We start from the raw sequence: 18,271 nt of genomic DNA, 5'->3' as shown, positions 1-18,271 counted from the left end.
TCCGGGTTCCACCCAAGGCCTGGGGTCAGATTTGCCGCAGCTACTCAGATCCTGCCGGAGATTTCCTGGGTGGGCCAGACTCGAGGGTCAGCATGGTGCCTGTCCTCCACCAGTTGCCACGGCTGGACCTGTTGGTGCCCAGTGTCCACTGTCATGGGCGTGTGATCAGTTACCGCGTTGACTCGTGGCCCACGCCATGAGGCAGTCAGGGGCACAGTGCAGGGCTGGAGCCCCAGCTATGTCCCACAGAGCTATACAGTCCAACACAGCAATGACCTCTCCGGATCTGTCCGGGCTGATGGCCACCACCTGCCTCCTAGTTGATATGCAGCATTTCCCCTGACACAACCTATGGGGGGACACCTGAGGCCCGCACTTGGGCCTGTCCTGGATTTTCTCTCTAGGGAGGGCGGGAGGCAGCTCCCGCTGGTTTGCTCAGCGCCCCCCCCCCACCCACCCCGCGTTCAGACTCCAACTTTCCTACCTCATGTGTCATCCTCATGTCCTGGCCCTTGGGACAGTATCCCCACCTGCCTGTTTCAGGCGTACTCCCATGCCGGGGTGGCCAACTTCTCCCCACCCCCCCACCCCCCGGCCAGGGAGGGGACCGTGGGAGCAGAAGGCAAGCCTCAGTGCAGTGTCCACTGTTGCATAATGACCCTATTCATGGGCTGGGTGGAAAATTCAGTTGGGGAAACAGTGGAACTATTTTTATGAGGCCGGCTCTCGCCATGGGCAGGGGCTGGACAGGCTTGCCCACGGCAGACCCCACCTGACACAGGTTCTCGCAGGGCTCCCCATCCCCGCGCCTCACTGGTGGCCGGGCAAGGAAGGCCAATCAGGACCTGACCCTCAGGTGCCAGAGCGGGTTCAGTCACTGATGGGGCCGCGGCACAGTAGTGCCTGGGGCGCTGTCCTGTTACACGACGGCGCGAGGACCGCGCCCCCCCAGGCCGGACTGGCCCCGTCCTTTGCAAGGGAGCCGACGGGAGGGTCGGGGTCCGAGTGAACTCGAAGCGGAGGGCACGCCGACACCTCGGGGGTCACCCTGTGCCTGGGCTTGTCTGTCTTCCCCAGAGCGGCGCGCCCCGCTCTGGGGCGGCCCCGTCGGCCGGGCTTCTCCGGGAGGAAGACACCGTGCAGGGTGAGGGGGTCCAGGATCCCTGCGGCCGCTGACAACCCCTGGGGCCGCCCGCCGGACAGCATTACGGCGGAAGGATGCTTCCCAGAGCTCCGACCACCTGACCAGACCACCTGAGAGGCCGCGCGTCCGAACCGGTCCTGCGCCGCGGGCGGCCCAGCCTGCCCGTGCGCACGCGCCGACCCTCCGCCCGAGGGCTCCGCCCCACGAGGCCGCTCGCCAGTGCGCACGCGCAGACGTTCCCGGCCGCGCGGGGCGGGAGGTGGCGGCGAGACGCAGGCGACGTCCGCCGGGCCGGCTAGAGCGGCCGCCCCAGAGCGCGGCGCACCGGAACCGGAAGCGGGGAGGAGCCTCCCCCGCCCCGCGAACGGCCATCTTGCAGGCTGAGGCGGCGGCGGCGCTGCGGCGGTTCGGTGGCCTCCGTCCCGGCGCGGTGCGGCTCTCCGGCGCGGGCCACGCTCCTCCTTCCCTGCTCCGGCCTCGACCACGGCGAGCCTGAGCGCGGCGGCGGCCCACGCGCGGCGACGGGGAGAGGTGAGAGCGCGGCGCGGGCCCGAGCCGGGGCTTCGGCCGCGCGTCCGCCCCGCCGGCGCCGGCCCGCGCGGAGGCCACGGGGCCGTCGCCAGGCTGGTCCCCGCCCGGTCTGCCGCTCGAGGGGCCCCGGCCGGGAGCCTCCGTGCGCGGAACCGGAGGTCGGTTACGGCGGGGCGCCCGGGGCTCCGGGCCGGCTGCTCCTCCGGCCAGCTTGGGGGTGTGGGTGGCCCCGCGGCTGGGCCGCTGCGGAAAGGCCTCCTGTTCGTGGCGCTCGCGGCACCCCCAGGACTGGCCGGCGCGGGTCTTGGTGTGTAAATGTCCCCGGGCATCGGGGTCGGGGTGGCTGCCCTCGAGCCCGCCGCCGCTTCCCCTGCACGGCCCGCAGGCGGTTTCGTGAGCCCCGGCAGGAGCGAGGGCGCTGGGGTCGTGGCTGTCGGGGCAGTGGCCGCGGGAGCGTGAGGCGCCGAGAGCCGGGCGGCTGCGGGGGCCCCGGGCCGGTTCCTCCCGTGTGTCCGCCCGCTCGGCGCGCCTGCCGGTGACCTGCGGCCGCCCCGCGGCGGGCCGGTTCCTGCCGACAGCACCCGGCCGGCCCCGCTGCCCGGCCTCTCTCCGGGCCCCGGCGTGGAGCAGCGGGAGCGGGAGGCCCCAGCCTCCCGGGCGGAGCGCTGGCAAGTGCGTGAGATGGAGCCCCGCGGCGGGAGGCCGTGCGCTCCGTGCGCTCCGGCTGAGGCGGCCTCGGTGGGAAGGGGCGGAATCGGAAAACCGGCTGTGCTCGGAACCGGCAGTTCGGCCTCTGCCCCGTTCTGAAGGGCTGACCTCGGGGGCAGCTCCCGGCCCAGGCCGGTGCAGGAGTGGCCGCGGGGCTGCCTCCATCAGCCCCAGGCTTCGCTCCGGCCTGTGGAGCCGTCCCGACCCGGTGGAGAGAGCAGAAGCTTCCGGGACGGCCCTGGCCTTGGGTGTGTCGTGTGCCCAGCGGGTCATGCGGGCCAGAGGCGGGCCAAGGTCCGGGGCCGCGGAGCAGAAGAGATGCGCGCAGGAGGCAGGCCCGGGCGGTGGGTGCTGGGCCCCCGGGGGCAGCGCGGACGGTCCCCTGTGACACCGGCTCAGGCTGCTGTTTTCCAGCCTCTGGGGGTGAAAATTTTTTATTCATGCCGTTTTTTTTAAATGTCTTTCAGCGTAATGCACTTTGACGTGCCCCGTGCGTGGGGTTTGCACGGAACGTGAGACATGCTTCACGGTGTGTGTCCGTGCCGGAGGCTGCAGGGGCTGAGACCGCCGACTGAGGCACAGGAGGGGCCCGTCGGGAGCCGAGTAGTTGAGTCGTGAAGGTGACTGTGAGCCAGAATGAGGGACGTTGGTGACTGGCCAGGCTGGACCCGTCTGTTTTGCGTGGCTGCCCAGTGGCCTTCATCAAGCATCTGGCCTGGCCACAGGATGAAGTCCAAACACAGTGGCATTTGAGTAACCCCGAGAGTTGTTTCCTGTGTGGCAGAGTGCCGACTTCACGTGAACATTTGCAAGCCGCGGCGGCTCGGTGCCGTCTGTGACGACCTATGGGGCCCAAGTGAGCCACTGGGCCTGCGTGGCTGGGCCCGGAGTGGGGGGCCGTGCTGTGCGGGCAGGCGACCCTTCCCAGGCTGCTCCGTAGCTTTGTCCTGCTGGGGGTTCATCGGCATCTCTGCTGGGGCCTGGCAGGAACCTGTGTGGTGCGGAGCTGGGCTGCGGGAGGCTGGGTGGAGCCGTCTCGGGAGATCAGGGAGGCTTTTGGGGGGCTTCACTTCTGAACTAGGCCAGGGAGGGCCTGAGTGAACTTTCTGCCCACAGATCGGGCGAGGGCGAGGAAGGGACTTGGGGAACTAGGGGGCATAGCTGGGGCTTCTCTGTCAAGGGCTGGGCAAGCAGGGGGAGGCGCTCCGGTTTACTGGCTTGGCTTTGGGGGAATCGTGAAGTGCTGTGGTCAGAGCTGGGGGTGGAGGAAAAGTTGATCTGACCGAAGGATACAGGCCGGACTGAAACGGGGTGAGTCTGGAAGGTGGAGGCCAGTTGGGAGGCTGTTGCGGCGGTTCATGGGAACAGTCATGAGACCTGCATTAGGGCGGGTGCGGTGGGGACAGAGACCCTGAAGTTTAGGGGCCCCGAGAAGTGCCGTGGGCAGGGGTGTGTGGAGGATTGCTCTGCGCTCCTTGGGGTGCAGAGCGAGCGCACGGAGCCCTGGCTGTCGTGGAGGGGCTGAGTGCTCCGAGGGGAGTTCGGCCTGCAAAGGGGCAGGAGTCTGTGGACCTCTGACCCGACGGAGCTGTCGCTGGGGAAATGAGCGCACAGAGGTCCTGATGAAGATGAGGAGGGCCGGCACCGTCGTGGGAGGGGGGTGCAGTGACTTCAGGCCTGTGCAGGCCAGAGGTCAGGGTGACGATCCTAAGCACTGATGTCCGGTGCTGTGGCAGGTGGCCTGAGATTGCTGACTGGCCGTGTCAGTGTCACGGAGGAGAGCACGGCCGGTGTGGCTCCAGTTTGCCACCACTGTCGCCGGGAAGCTCCTCCTCTCCATTTCTGCGCACCCCTGTGTGTCCTCTGGCTCTATCGCATTTTAGACCGGCAGCTTTCACGCTTTATTTTTAGCAGCAGAACTTTTTTGCCGTCTTACGGGGAGCTCCAGCGTTCTACAGTTCAAGTTGGAGCTGCTCTGACGTCTGTGAGGGTGGGGGGCTCTGTCTTCTCCCGCCGTCCCTCCCTTCTTTCTGTCTCTGAGCATAGCTGAATGTCCCGGGGCCCCCTAAGCCCGGTCATGCCTATTCTCTTGAACGGTGGCTGTGACGTCGCTCCTGGTCCTCAGCTGTCCATGCTGTCCTGTCCCTGCCATCCCGTCTCAGCGGCCCCATTTGACCTTCACTGAACAGTTCAAGTGATTTTTTTTTTTTTTTAAGGTTTTATTTATTTGAGAAGCATGCGAGAGCGGTGGTGGGGGCTTGCAGAGGGGAGACGCTGACTCCCTGGGAGCAGGAGCTCGATACAGGACTCAGTCCCAGCACCCTGGGGTGATGCAGGCCTTGAGCTGAAGGCAGACGCTTAACCGACTGAGCCACCCGGGCACCCCATGTCCAAGTGATCAAACAGAAAATTTGATCTTTCTTTAGGCTTGGACCTAAAAACTTCGTGATGCGCTGCCTAGCCGCCTGGCCTTGCCTCCCTGCCCAGCCTTGTCCGTCTCCATTTACTGCCCCGTGGCTCCCTCCAGAGTGGCCCAGGGCTCTTCCCTGGACCCGTGATGCTGCCCGTGTCCGTGTAGCTTCTCCTCTCTGGAGGGCATGTGTGTCCCTGTCTCTCTCCCGTTTCAGAGGTCCCTTCTCGGCTCTCCTGTTCCTCCCGTGCACTTTTGGCCAGTGGTAGATGTGTTGGAAAATGCCTGACAACAGGCTCTCAGTGGGGGCTGGTTTGGGGTGCATCCTGATTCCCACAGTATGAACGTTTGGCTAGCACCGAGTTGGCGAGAACTGCTCAGTCACTCAGGAGCCCTGCCCAGGCTGGCTTCCACACACCTCTACTGAGGACCCTTTAAATCAGATATTTTTCTTCCCGTTTTGGTTCTTTGATGACAGGAGTGAGGCTTTGGGTTTCTCTTTTTTCCCCTTAATCTTTGCATCTGATGTTACATAAACGAAGGTTGTGGCGGGGCAGATGGAAAAGGAGACTCTGCCGGTCCTGCAGGCGTCTGAGTGGGTGAGCAAGTCAGGACAGCCCGCAGCCCGGCTTCTGGGCGGCTGGGATTAACTTGGCTTGCTGCTGGGCTGCGGAGACGGGAGCAAAGGGGGCACTGCTGAAGCCGTCTGGGTGAGGAGGGCAGGGGTGCGCCCTTTCCTTTGTGAGCAGAAGTGTTTGTTTTCCACAGATGAGCAGCAACAGCAATAAAAGAGCTCCAACAACAGCGACCCAGCGGCTGAAGCAGGACTATCTTCGGATTAAGAAGGACCCGGTGCCTTACATCTGTGCGGAGCCCCTCCCTTCCAACATTCTTGAATGGTAAGGCTCTGGACTGCCGCTCTCCTCACACTGACTGTCACCTGGGTTCTCTGCCGGCTTGCCTGGGTGGCTTTTGTGCTTCGCCATGGCACTGGGCAAGGTGCATCTGCACCTTTTTTAGACGTGAGCAGACAGAGGCCTGCGGATGTGTCCTGGTTGTCTTCGTGATAGGTGGCAGCTGGCCTGCAATGGGGTCTTCCTTCACCCCTGCACTCTGGGGCTGGAGAGAGAGTTCTGGAGAGCACCGTTTGGTGGGGTGGGGGCGGTGGGGGTGCTGGTTTGTGGGTTAGAGTGTATCGGTCTCACAGGTGTTGGTGGAGAAGCTACATTTCTAGACTCTTCTTCTCTGCTCTTTGCTTGTTGGTGCTGTGAAGTGGCCTGTCCTGCCTTGGAGAGTTTGTGACAAAGGGTCAGGCGTCCTGATACCTCCGCACCTGGCACTGGCCTGGGAAGCCATTGGGCTGATGAGACGGGCTCCGTACCTCATGGACACTTGTTTCGTAGTGACTCTTTGGCTGTGTTCAGGTGCGGCCTTGGGAATCTACCTGCTTCTCCAGACACGCTGCCCTTACCAGGGGCGTTGCTGATTTTGTGGGAAGTCAAGTGTAGGGTCCAAGTAGTAAGCATTTTCTGTTTGGAGGGTATTTCTTTTTTAAAATCTTACTTATTTGAGAGGGAGCGTGCGTACGTGCCAGTGGGAAGGGTGGAGAGGGAAGGAGTCCTGAGCAGGCTGTCCACTGAGCCCGAAGCCTGATGGCGTCACTAGGTCCCACAACCCTGAGCTCATGACTTGAGCTGAGACCAAGAGTCCGATGGTTAGCTGAGCTGCCGAGGCACCCCTGCTTGAAAGGGATTTTGTGTTTTGATCTCAGAAAGTGTCTCCGAGGGGCACTTGAATGGCTCAGCTGGTTAAGCTCAGGTCTGGATCTCAGGGTTAAAAATTCATTGCAGCGTGGAGCCCATTTAAAAAAAAAAAGGAAGTATTTTTTAAGTTTCTTGAATCCAGAGGAAACAATCGAACAGAGTTAAAAAGAAATCCTTTTCCGACTGGGCAGGTAGTTTCAGGGTTCTGGATCCGCCTTCCTCAGCTAGAAGGGCTCTGAGAGGTGAGGGGGCTCATGTGGGTGGGGCTTCAGGCTCACAGCAGCGCTCTCCCCGCCCCCAGGCCACAAAAACCACGTGGCGCCGCTTACAGAGTCGGCCCACAGAGGGACGGGTTCTGTGGCCGTTGCAGGGATGTCCTCTTTGTTTGGGGAGCCTCTTCCTGCCCGTGAGTTCAGGTCCCCGGGCTCAGCCACTCACAAGGAAGAGCTGCTGCTAGGGTTTCTTACAGAGAACAAATGAGCAAAGTCGGCACTTGGAAAAGGCACTGGAGGCAGAATCCGTAGGAGGCCAAGGACAAGCTTGCCATCCCCGTGGGCTCTCACAGACTTGCTGTGGCAACACATTTGAGGTTCTGTCCACCAGGGAAGCCTGTTGAGATCCAGGGCTTGGGATTTCCAGGGGGAGTAGGTCATGTAGGCACCTCTGCCTGGCACCTCCCAGTGTTCCAGACTCCCGGCTGGAAGGCAGGCTTCCTTTTGGCATGGATCCTATTTTTAGCCCAGATCATTTAGTTGGGGTGCTGAGACCTTCTTCCCACTCCAGAATCCAGTTCCCAGAGCTGGCCGAAGATAGCCATGTCAGGCCCGCTGGTTGGGCTCTCCTGCCCAGCCCTGGGCTTCCCTGCTCTGCTGCTCAGGGTGCTGGGTTCCCCACACGTGCTCGTTGCCCTGCCCTGTGTTCTTGAACGGGGCGCCAGGCTTGGGCAGTGACAGAGTACGGCCGTGTTCCTGGGTGGCTCACGTGCTTAGCTCTCAGGGTTGTTCCTGGTCAGCGAACACCGATGACTGTTCCGGGAGTAAAACGTATCAGCGAGCAGATAGCAGGTGTTGTACGGCCCACGGCGTTAACGTGGTGTTTGTGGGAAGAGGGGGTCTGTGAAGGACGGTAATCGAAGCGTTAGCAGTCATGTGTGGTTGTGCGTTTCCGGTTGGTTCTGCGTTCTCCTTTGTTCTTTTCTGTTTTGTCTGAAAACCCTTACGTCCAAACACCTCTTGACCTACAGCTGGAGCTCTGTGTTTGTGTGGGAGAGTGGGGTCTGTGCGTGTGGCTGCTTTTGGTCTGAGGCCCGTGGGCCCAGCCTGGGCTTGGGCTCTGTGCGGGGACTTCAGTGACGGTTGTGGGCTGTGCCTGTTCCTCCGGCTACAGGACAGCTGCTCTGAGGTCGTGTGTAGTTCTCCTAGAACAGGAACAGCAACACTGGGAGACGCCCAGCCAACTCCTGTCACCAGCTGTCCCCTGCTTGGCCTGCTTCACAATATTTGGGTGCACAAGTTTCCCTGGAAATGCAAGTTTCCAGGTACACCTCAAGAATGAATGTGAAGTTACCGTTGGAAACCTTTTCATTTGGCTGTAACTGTTAGAGAGGAGTTCTTCCTTGCATACTGTAGACACAGCAGTGTTTTGTGGAAAACTCACAAGATAGAGCTTTCAAGGTTCTGTTACAAAGTGACTAAAGTGTCTGCAGTACAAATTCATCTACCGATTGTGAGTATCAGGTTTCACGGGACCCTAGGAAGCCCAGCCTTGGAGTGACTCCAGGTTTGGAGAAGGTGCCATCCCGGAGCCCGCTGATTTTCTTCTCTCCCTCAGGCACTATGTGGTCCGAGGCCCAGAGATGACTCCGTATGAAGGTAAGTCTGATCTGATTTGAGAGGAACAACAGGCCGTTTTACCTCCCCCTGCCCCTTAGGATTTTATTTATATATTTGACAGAGAGAGAGAGACAGCGAGAGAGGGAACACACGTGGGGGAGTGGGAGAGGGAGAAACAGGCTTCCTGCTGAGCAGGGACCCCAATGTGGGTCTCGATCCCAGGACCCAGGGATCATGACCTGAGCGGAAGGCAGATGCTTAATGGCTGAGCCACCCAGGTGCCCCACTGTTACCATCTGAATAGACTTCACCTGTCAGACACTTGGTATTTGTGAATCACGCCCTATTTTGGATGTGCACGAGTGAGATTGGACTTCCTTGGACTCCATCCCAGCGTTTCTCCAGGTCCAAGAAGTGTTTGGTTTTTTGCCGTTGTGTTCGGTCTTTGGAAGCTGTCTGTAAGGGTCGGAGTTTACCCGGCCTCTCCCATCAGTGGGATCAGAGCTGGAAGACAGACCTGGTGAGCAGGACAGCATGGCCAGCTTCTCCTGGGGTTTGGTCAGACCAACGTGAATATTGTCCGAGGGAGGAAAGGTGTAATTATGGAGCTCTCACTCTGCTGAGCCCTCTAAGCCCAGTTTTGGGCCCCTTTGTGGATGGGACACTGAGGCTTAGGGTCTGCTCTGGGTCAGCCGGGCACCTCTGCCCTCCTACTTGCTGCTGAGGCTGATCCGCTGATGCCACCCAGGGTTGTCTGGTGTCATTTACAAAGTAGACCTGGGATTAGTCAGTGCGTCGGGGGCCACAGGGAGCCTGGCACCAACCTTGGTTTAGGCCGTGGGAGAGATGGGCCATGGCAGGGCAAGCCCAGGGCAGAGCTGTGGCTGGGTGGGCAGCACCTTCAGCTCTCTAGCCACTGGGTCCTTGCTTCAGGCGACATCTACATCCACATGGGATGTAGATCTTGCATAAGATTTCAGTAGAAAAGAGTCTGGCCACTGGAGGTTTGGCGTGTGTGTCCCCAGCCTTACGAAGACTCTCCTTTGATGTGGGAGTCCCTGGCACCGGCACTTGTGTCCTGGGGGGGCAGAAGCTGTCTGCAGGGTGTGGGGGGGTTCACAGTGTCATGGTGAGGCCTGCCCAAATGACCAGCAGCAGCGCGTGGCCTTGGTGGGCTTGCAGGGGGCGTCTAGAAATGCAGCAAAAGATGGGCTTCAGGCCGTCTGGACAGATCACGTTAGAATGGTTGTTAAACGTGTGTTTCTAAAGATTTATTTATGTATGTATGTATTTGACGGATAGAGATCACAAGCAGGCAGAGTCAGGCAGGAGGAGGGGCCGAGCAGAGAGCCGGATGCGGGGCTCGATCCCAGGACCCTGGGATCATGACCCGAGCCAAAGGCAGAGGCTTTAACCCACTGAGCCAACCCGGTGCCCCTAAACATGTGTTTCTAACACACTAGGAGTGAATGTGTTTTCTCTCTGCCAAGGGGCATTGTGCCTGATTTTTAAGGTTTTTTTTTTTTTTTTTTGTAGTTTTATTATTTTCCGAATAAGTAGTAGATGTTTATTAATTTTGTGTCCAAGCCTGTTGCTGGTGGAAGTGAGCCTGGACGGGAGTGGAGGCAGCGGGGAGAGGAGAGGGCACCCCCCGGGTGAAGGCATGCAGGGCGGGGACGCCAGGAGACCCGCTGATCCCCAGGCCCTGGCCAACAGGGGGTCTCCTGTCTCTGTGCAGAAGGAGGCGCCCTCTTTCCAGACCCAGCGCTGTCAGCAGTGCTTCCTGTGTCTAGTACTCCCCTGAGTGTTCGCCTGCTGGCTCTGGCCCTCGGGCTGCCAGCAAGATGCCCTTCAGATCCAGAGCTTGTCCTGCCGCTTCTCCTCCCCCTTCCTTCTTCCTCCTCCCTCCCCTGCTCTGCCTCCTCTCCCTGCTCTGCCCTCCTCCGCGTCTGTCCCCGTCCCTGCCGCCCGTCCCCTCAGCTCAGGGCTACACTCGACAGCTTAAGGCCTGCCCTGTGCTTGCTGCTCTTTTGGTTAATAAGGGACCTCTGTGAACTGCCAGTCCAGGGGACAGACCTCAGGCCTCAGTGCCTGGGGTTCTGTGGACTCCAGTGGTGCGGACGCTGGCTTCCTCCTCACTTGCTTCTGCTCTGACTTCTGGATGTCCTGACCCTTCCTTCCCGGCCTCTCGCGGCTTCTCTCCCTGTCCATGTCTGCTCGGCTTGGCACTGGCTGGCCTCGGGACTCCACGACTGTGCTTGCCCTGGCGAACCCCAGGCCTACCGACCCTCGCAGCTCAGAAGCCGCCTCCCGCTAGCGCGGGTGCCGCGGAGGGTTCTCCCTGAAGCCATCTGTAGATCTTACACGATCCCGGCAGAGTTGTGACGAAGGTGTTCTGTAGGCACACACAAACTTGACCTGCGCGTTTTGTTCTAAAACGTACACGGAAAGGCAGAGGGTCGGGAGTAGCTAGAGCAGGAGCGAGCCGGAGGGGTCGCTCTGCTTCATCTTCAGACTGTGCAGCCTCAGCGAGCCGACCGGAGGGAAGGCTTGGGGTACGGGTCCCTGGGACAGAGCAGAGAACCCAGGAACGGGCCGGCACATTTGTGGCCAGTGGGTTTTTTCTCTTTTTCCACTTAGTTGCAACAGCAGTTCGGTGGAGGAAGGCGGCGGCGTGCTGCGCGCTCTCCGTGGCGCCTCCGAGGGCCACAGCGCTCTCCGCAGTTTCTGTCCCCAGAGCTCGGCCGAGGCTGTGCTCCTCACGCCGTCCCCTGTGGACGCTGCGAGTGAAGGATGTGGGAGCTGCCGGCCTGGCACTGCTCCCGTGCGCTGCCTGAGGGCTTGACCTCTGGGCGAGGCTCTGTCCTGCCGGCCCTGCTTTGCCTCTTCCCCTCTCACACCGAGCCTCCGGGCCCCTCAGCACAGACCCACCGGCGCTCGCCTCCTGTGTGCGGAGCACACCTCCACGCCGAGAGGCGAAGGCCCGAGGGCTTCGGCGGCCCCTCACGCGCCGCCTGCCCGTATGTTGCGACCTGCCGTTTGCTTCTGCAGTTTGCTCCCTGTGTGGTAGCCTCTCTGCCCGGCTCCTGCCCGGAGCGCTCCCCTCGGTGGAAGGTCTTCACCTGGCTTTCCTCCAGTGCACGACGGAGGTACGGGTGCGGGGCTGGCGCAGGTACTGAGGATCCCATCTTCCCGGCAGCTGTGCGCGTGTGCCGCGAGCCAGTCGTCCCAGCACCTCCCGGGGAGCTGAGCCTCAGACGTGCCCGACTCTTCTGCTTCCTCTTAGGAAAAGCCCCTGTGTGTATCACTTGGCTGTTGTCCAGTTTGGCGTTTCCTAGTAATTTTGAGTGAGTGTGCCCTGAGTGCCATTTATGGTGTTGGTTTCTCAGCAGTGGACTTGTCTGCTCGCGGGGTCGGCCTTACAAGGGACACTGGCTGATGCCATCCCTCCGCCACCGGCAGAGGCTGGCGTGGAAGACAGCACTCATGCGAGGGGGCCAGGGCCCTGGTGGGCAGGGCCTACCCAGGAGTGGCCTTGGAGCAGAGATGTGTGGCTCTTTGGGACTAGCGTGCCCCAGTCCTTGAGGTGGGACCACACCCAGGGTGCTGGGCACAGCGGGGATCCCAGGTGGAGGTCATGCAGCGCGTGAAGCCTCCGTGCGCGCGCACATCCCCAGGTCTGCTGTCAGCGTGCGGCACTTAGCCTGCTGCGCTGGGCCCGGGGCTCTGCATTTCCAGCAGGCTCCCAGGTGCGGCCCTGAGAGGAGGGTGTGAGGCCTCCGGTAGGCTGGGGCAGTGGGTCTGGGAGCTGAGGGGGTGGGGTGAAGGCCGTGAGGCTAGCAGGGTCCCCCAGAGTGTTGGTCTGGATCAGTTGGAAGGTGTGGCCAACAGGATTCGCTGTTGGAGTCGGTGTGGAATGGCCGCTGGGCCGGGGGCAGGGGGGCAGGTCTGGCCGTGGGTCTTCCCAGAGCTTAATCTGCACGGTGAAGAGGTTGGCACTGCTCTTTGGGGAGAAGAGCCAGATTCTGTCTCAGACTCCTGAACAGTGTTGCCTGGATGTTCAGGCCATGGGTCTGGAGTGTGGGAGGATCCCCAGAGGCCCGTGTGGCGGTGCTGGCAGGACACGGACGATCGCATCCTTATGTCACAGGAGACGTGACACCTCAGAAGGCAGAGTGGTCAGGGAGGGCACCAAAGGAGCCAGTGGGTTGCGCTTAGGGGGTGGAGTGAGAATGGGGGAGCCAGGCCAGGGCGGGACTCGAGGTGGGAGGGGAAGTCTGGGGGGTCTCGAGGTTTGGGGGATTGCGGTGGGAGCAGGGGCCTCACCAGGGTGGCCTTGGGTGTAGCTGTCTGGGGGTTTTCCAGAAAGGAGAGTGAGCGATTGGCAGGAGTTGGAGGGGTGGGTGGTGGCCAGAGTTTCGTGTTTCGACGGTGGGAGGAATGATGGCGGTTGTGTTTATTGCGGGTGTAGCTTAGTGGAGGAGGAGAGACGGGGGGCGCAGGAGGGAGGGGTGACCTCGGCTGTCATGCTGGGAAGGGCGGCAGGAGGGGGCCGCTGAGGAGCCCAGTACAACTTCTCTTCTGGTGCCGTGCTCTGGGTGAGAGGTGGGCATAGGAGGGCTGTGCAGGGTTTGTGTGGTGGTCGTATGGGCAAGGCTGCTCCTGAGTTTCGGTCATGAGCCCCTCCTTTGGAGTGAGACCTCCAGCAAGACCCTTGTGTTCCCGGGGCGGTCCGCTGGTAGGCACAGAGATGGGGCAGAGCGGCTGGGCTGGGCTGGGAGGCCGCGGGCAGTGATGCCAGCCTCGGGGCTGGCATGGGGCTGGGTGTGAGCCGTGTGTCCCCGCAGGAGCTGCACTGTGAACCATGACAGGCTCTTTCTGTTTTGATACAGGTGGCTACTATCATGGAAAACTAGTTTTTCCCAGAGAATTTCCCTTTAAACCTCCTAGTATTTATATGATCACGCCCAATGGAAGATTTAAGTGCAATACCAGGTAAGGCATTCTTGCTTCTCCAGTATGGAGTGAGGTCAGGGTTGGGGGGAGCTCTGTTGAGTGGGTCCCTGTTTCGCAGGCTGTGTCTTTCCATCACGGATTTCCACCCAGACACGTGGAACCCGGCCTGGTCCGTCTCCACCATCCTGACGGGGCTCCTGAGCTTCATGGTGGAGAAGGGCCCCACCCTGGGCAGCATAGAGACGTCGGACTTCACGGTGAGGGGTGGAGGGCGTGGCCACGTGTCGGGGGCTCCCCAGACACTGTGCGGAGACTCCCTGCTCTGGGGCTCCTTGTTCTCCTCCGCGGTGGGAAGAACAGGCCAAGCTTCCTCAGGGGCCTGGGGGCGGGGGGCAGAAGGGGCGGCTGTGCAGCCCCGGCCATGGATAGCAAGGTATCGAGTCCTTGTTACCTGGTTTTTATTTTTCTGCTCTTAAAATTTATTTATTTATTTGTTTGTTAAAATATTTTACTTATTTATTGGACAGACGGAGATCACAAGCAGGCAGAGGCAGGCGGGGGTGGGGGGTGGAAGCAGGCTCCTCGCTGAGCAGAGAGCCCGACGTGGGGCTTGATCCCAGGACCCTGGGACCATGACCTGAGCTGAAGGCAGAGGCGTCACCCACTGAGCCACCCAGGCGCCCCTATTTTTCTCTCGTCTAAGTAGGAGTTAAAGTTATCAGTTGATGATAATGGAAAGATGCATGCATTTTCATAAGACGGAGTTAGTTTATTCTGAAGACCGAGTTTATTGGGTGCTTTCAACCACAAGAAGACCGTAGCTTTTGAGGATGAAATAAAATTTGAAAAAATTGAAATTAATTTAGAATTTGAAAGAATCGAAATTAGTCTTTGGGCTGATATTTCCGTTCTCTTTCTTCTTAGAAAAGACAACTGGCTGCACAAAGTTTAGCATTTAATTTGAAAGACAAAGTCTTTTGTGAATTATTCCCTGAAGTCGTGGAGGTAAGGGCCAGGCCGCTCCGATTTGCTCCCCCTTGTCAGGAGCACTTCATGTCCCAGTCTTCCCCAGAGAAGACCGTGCTGCTCTGGGTCCCTGGGCCACACGTGGACTGCGGGGACAGCACCGGTTCCCACGTGCGCCTGTAGGAGCTAATGGGCGGGTACAGCCCTGCCCCTCTCCTCAGGGTGCCCAGGGAGCTGGGGGCTTGGATGGGGTGGGGTTGGAGCTGGGAGGGCCAGGGAAAGGGAAGGACGTCAGGATGTGGAGCTCCTCAGGTGGGCTGCTGAGCCGCAGGGAGGGCCCTTGGCCAGGAGGGGCAGGGTGAGCCGCATTAAGGGTGAAGTCCCGGTGATCCTGTGTCGCTTGGACTGACTCAGTCTAGGCCCTGCGAGGTGCAGGCTTGGCGACTTTGACAAGTCCCTGGACCCCCTCTTCTGTAAACAGGTTAGCAGCAGCCCTCACCTCCGGGGGTGGGTGTCAGGCTTGAGCACGTGGGGCCGGCGACTGCAGGCCCCACAACTCTTCCACCCACGGGTGGATCTTAGAATGATCCCTAGTTCTAAAGGAATTTGTTTGTTCAGAACAACCCTTGTTTTTTTCTGTTTTTATCTTAGGAAATCAAACAAAAACAGAAAGCCCAAGATGAACTCAGTAGCCGACCCCAGGCTCTCCCCTTACCAGATGTGGTTCCAGATGGGGAAACACACCATGGTCAGAACGGGCTTCAGCTCCTCAATGGGCACGCGCCAGGGGCTGGGCCACACCTCGCGGGGCTCCAGCAGGCCAACCGGCACCACGGACTCCTGGGCGGTGCCCTGGCGAACTTGTTTGTTATAGTTGGGTTTGCGGCTTTTGCCTACACGGTCAAGTACGTGCTGAGAAGCATAGCGCAGGAGTGAGCCACGTGCCACGGCTGGCAGAAGTGGTCAAAAACGAGGGACACTGGGCCCGAGCGTGCCACGGGCTGGCTGAACGTGCCGCCAAGCGCGGGGTGGACCTGCCTGACTCCTGGGGTAGCTTTTTAAAACCTTGAAAAGGAAAACAGAAACCAAAGTGTGTCATTGAGATTTAGAGGAGATGCAAGATTCTCAGCTCCCTGTCCTCACTCTGGGGTCTGTTGGGGACCATGGAGCTTGGGTGCCGAGGAGGAGGGGCCTCATGCTTTGGTTTTATAGCTTATCTCCTGTATCGTCTTTTGGACCTGTTTTAGTAAACCTGTTTTTCATTTTATTAGGTTTGGTCACTTAAAAATACAAAACTCGATTATCAAATACTCTGCGTGCATTCTTGGTCCAGTGGAGTCCTGGCTCACCAGGCAGGAGCAGTTCCCACAGCTGCGCCCGGCTGGCAGGGGCAGGGGGCCTGGCCGTGGGGCCCAGGGGCTGGCCAGGGGCAGCCACAGATGGGGGCCAGGAGATGTGGGGCTTTGGGCCTCAGCATTTGAAATGTGTTTGTGTTCGTTGGAAAGAAGCCGTCCTTCCTCGCAGAGTGGGTTCTTCGTTTTGGTGAAGTTGAAATTCAGCGTCCACTTGCTTTCTGACCACAAGGTGGCACCCCTTCCTTGAAGAGCCACCACGTCCCGCGTGGTCCCTAAGGCCACCTTCCCTTCACCCTCCTCCCGCCCTGGCCTCCACACCCGTGCCAGGCCGGGCCTCCCGTGGCCACCTCCAGGCTCCCAGTGCCCGCAGGACATTTCCTCTGACCCCCAGTAGCCCCCCGGGGTCCACACCTGACCGGCAGGTTCTGTGCACCTCAGGGCTCCCCTCACACTTGGTCCAGATGTGTGCTTTACCCTAAAGGTAGGCTCCCGTGTTCTTCCCGCAGCTGACCCGTGTCCGGTGTGGGCTCTGCCCTGGAAGGCCACACATGGACTGGGCATCCCAGGAAGGACGGGGCCGGCAGGCTGGACACAGCTCCTCGGCTGCTGACATCTCCGTCGGGCGCCCGTGTGAGGATTCTCACTCCGAGTCGGTTGAGCGCCGTGTCTTCGGCTCCCGGGCCGAGGGGCGTTCGCTCCCGGGGCTCGGGTGCGGCCGCCCACTCGCGCAGCGTCCACATTCTTGGCTTTTTGATCTGTTTATTTAAAATTGCTCTATAGTTTACCACTCGTGTGTATTTAACCCACTCTTGTGAAAAAAATCTTTCATTATATCTTGTTCCTAAATGTTGTGCCGTTTGAGTCTCTGTTGGTGGAAACGCAAGCCTAGCCCAGCCCAGTGCCGGACGGCCCAGCGGCGCGGCCTGTGGGGCTGGAGCTCCCGTGTCTGCAGCGCAGCGGCGCCTCGGGAGCAGCCGTGGGGCCCGGCGGCAGTGCCACAGCTGGGGGCCCCGCGTGTGTCGGCTGGTGTGCGCTCTGCCGCGCCTTGCCCTCTGTCCGCGGCCGCATCTGACCCAAGCACTTGGTGTTTCCTGAGGTGTTGAGGCAAGTTCCACAGCAAATGCTTTACGTAACGTGGGTCATTTCCTTGCCGGATGTGAAACGTCAGCTCTTCAAAACCCTCTGTCAGCGGGGCCGACCGGTCCGTGCCGAGCCTGCACCCCATGTCCGAGGCGGCAGGCTGTCTGCAGTGACCCGAGGTAGACGATGACCTTGGGGTGCCTGGCTGGCCCAGTCAGAAGAGCGGGTGACCCTTGATCTCGTAGTCGTGAGTTTGAGCCCCACATCGGGTGTAGAGATTGCTTAAAACAAATAAACACTTCAACCACAACAACAAAAAAGACGAACTTGACCTGTGGGTCCACGCATCTGACCCCGTGTCCACATTGTTCTCCCTCAGAGGCGTCACCGGCCCCTTGCGCTCGTGTGGAGCCCTCGGTGGAGGGCAGTTGGGTGTCCCCAGTGGTTGGCCCATCTGAACCGCTGAGGGCAAGCCTTGTTGGGAGTCTCTTAATCCAGGGACGAAGCCCTGACCAAAGTCAGGCTGCACGGACAGAGGGGAAGGGGTCCTGGGTGGTCTTGCGAAGACCATTCCCAGCATCTCTGTCCCCAAGAAACTTCCCCAGGCCTGTGTTTGAGCCTGGAAGCTTGTGAATGCAGCCGGACGGTCTGGGTCTGAGCCTGGGGTGGTCGTCGGTATGTCGAGGGCATCACGGGGGCAGGCTGCTGTGGGGACAAGGCCCGGCGTCTGGGTTGTGGCTTTGTGGGTAGAGAGGTGTGGCTGTGGGCCTGGGCCTCCCCTCCAGGGGCCGTGGGTGTCTGGGCAGTAGGGTGTGGACTGGAGAGCGGGGTCCCTTGGGTGGTTTTCCAGGCAGCTCCCGTGCTCACTGGGGGAGCTGAGGCCCTGAGAGGACCCATAGGATGCAGGGAGAGGAGGCACTGGAAAGCAGGGAGCTGCTTCCCTGACACGACCTGAGCCCAAGGGGGCCGCGTCCCTCTGCAGAGCACAGCCCGGAAGAAGCTTACCAACCAGTGGGCCAGGGAACTGGTCCTTCCTGTTTGTGGTCGAGGTGCCTCAGGATGGGCGCAGAACCTCATGGTTTAGGCACGGTTGGGCCTGTTTGAGGCCTATTGCTGTGTGGCTGCCCCGTCCCGCTTCAGAGGCCGTCCGCTATAGGTCCACCTGCCTATAGGACTGTGCTGGAGGCGAGCCAGTTGGCAGTGCCCACACAGTAGCCAGTCCGGGATGGTCCACTGCCCCCGGCACTCTGCGGACACTTCGAAGCCTCTGAGCATGGGGCTATCAGGATGCAGTTGCTAGAAAAAGAGGTGCCTACGTGCCTTGTGCCCTCTTCAAGACCCAGGCATTGGGACCTGAGTCTCTGACGGTGATCTTGCAGTCTGCCGTCACCACCCGCTGTTGTCCCTGAAGCTGACCAGCTCTGCCTGGACCAGGAGTGGGGACGGATGACCCTGCGCAGGCGCTCCTCACATCTTCCCCACCAGGCGTGGCTCTGGGAGTGGCTCTGCCTGCAGCTGCCAACCGT

The 18,271-nt window shown here is 60.5% G+C and overlaps 1 protein-coding gene across 4 annotated transcripts; it reads left to right on the top strand.

Moving 5' to 3' along the window:
• Positions 1-1,375: 1,375 nt before the first annotated feature.
• UBE2J2 (ubiquitin conjugating enzyme E2 J2) lies at positions 1,376-16,511 on the top strand. 4 transcript variants are annotated; one of them, XM_082687628.1, is made up of 8 exons: positions 1,491-1,675; positions 2,851-3,003; positions 5,562-5,692; positions 8,387-8,427; positions 13,281-13,383; positions 13,463-13,601; positions 14,269-14,349; positions 14,962-16,511. In XM_082687628.1, the coding sequence occupies exons 3-8, from the start codon at positions 5,562-5,564 to the stop codon at positions 15,244-15,246; spliced, it is 780 nt and encodes a 259-aa protein (XP_082543754.1). In that variant the 5' UTR covers positions 1,491-1,675; positions 2,851-3,003; the 3' UTR covers positions 15,247-16,511. The 4 variants fall into 4 exon arrangements, with proteins under 4 accessions (XP_082543753.1, XP_082543754.1, XP_082543755.1 ...); XM_082687629.1 differs by having other exon boundaries at positions 1,522-1,675; positions 2,851-2,912; XM_082687627.1 differs by lacking the exon at positions 2,851-3,003 and having other exon boundaries at positions 1,376-1,675.
• The last annotated feature ends 1,760 nt before the right edge of the window (positions 16,512-18,271 follow it).

This window comes from Mustela nivalis (genome assembly GCF_964662115.1).
Source record: "Mustela nivalis genome assembly, chromosome: 10".
Lineage (NCBI taxonomy): Eukaryota > Metazoa > Chordata > Mammalia > Carnivora > Mustelidae > Mustela > Mustela nivalis.
This window is presented reverse-complemented; position numbering and strand designations above follow the sequence as displayed.

Bases quoted from the DNA above. Each gene is read 5' to 3' on its own strand.
- UBE2J2 (XM_082687627.1), top strand. From the start codon at position 5,562: ATGAGCAGCAACAGCAATAAAAGAGCTCCAACAACAGCGACCCAGCGG. The intron at 8,428-13,280 runs GTAAGTCTGATC...GTTTTGATACAG, and splicing joins AGAGATGACTCCGTATGAAG to GTGGCTACTATCATGGAAAA. The intron at 13,602-14,268 runs GTGAGGGGTGGA...CTTTCTTCTTAG, and splicing joins TAGAGACGTCGGACTTCACG to AAAAGACAACTGGCTGCACA.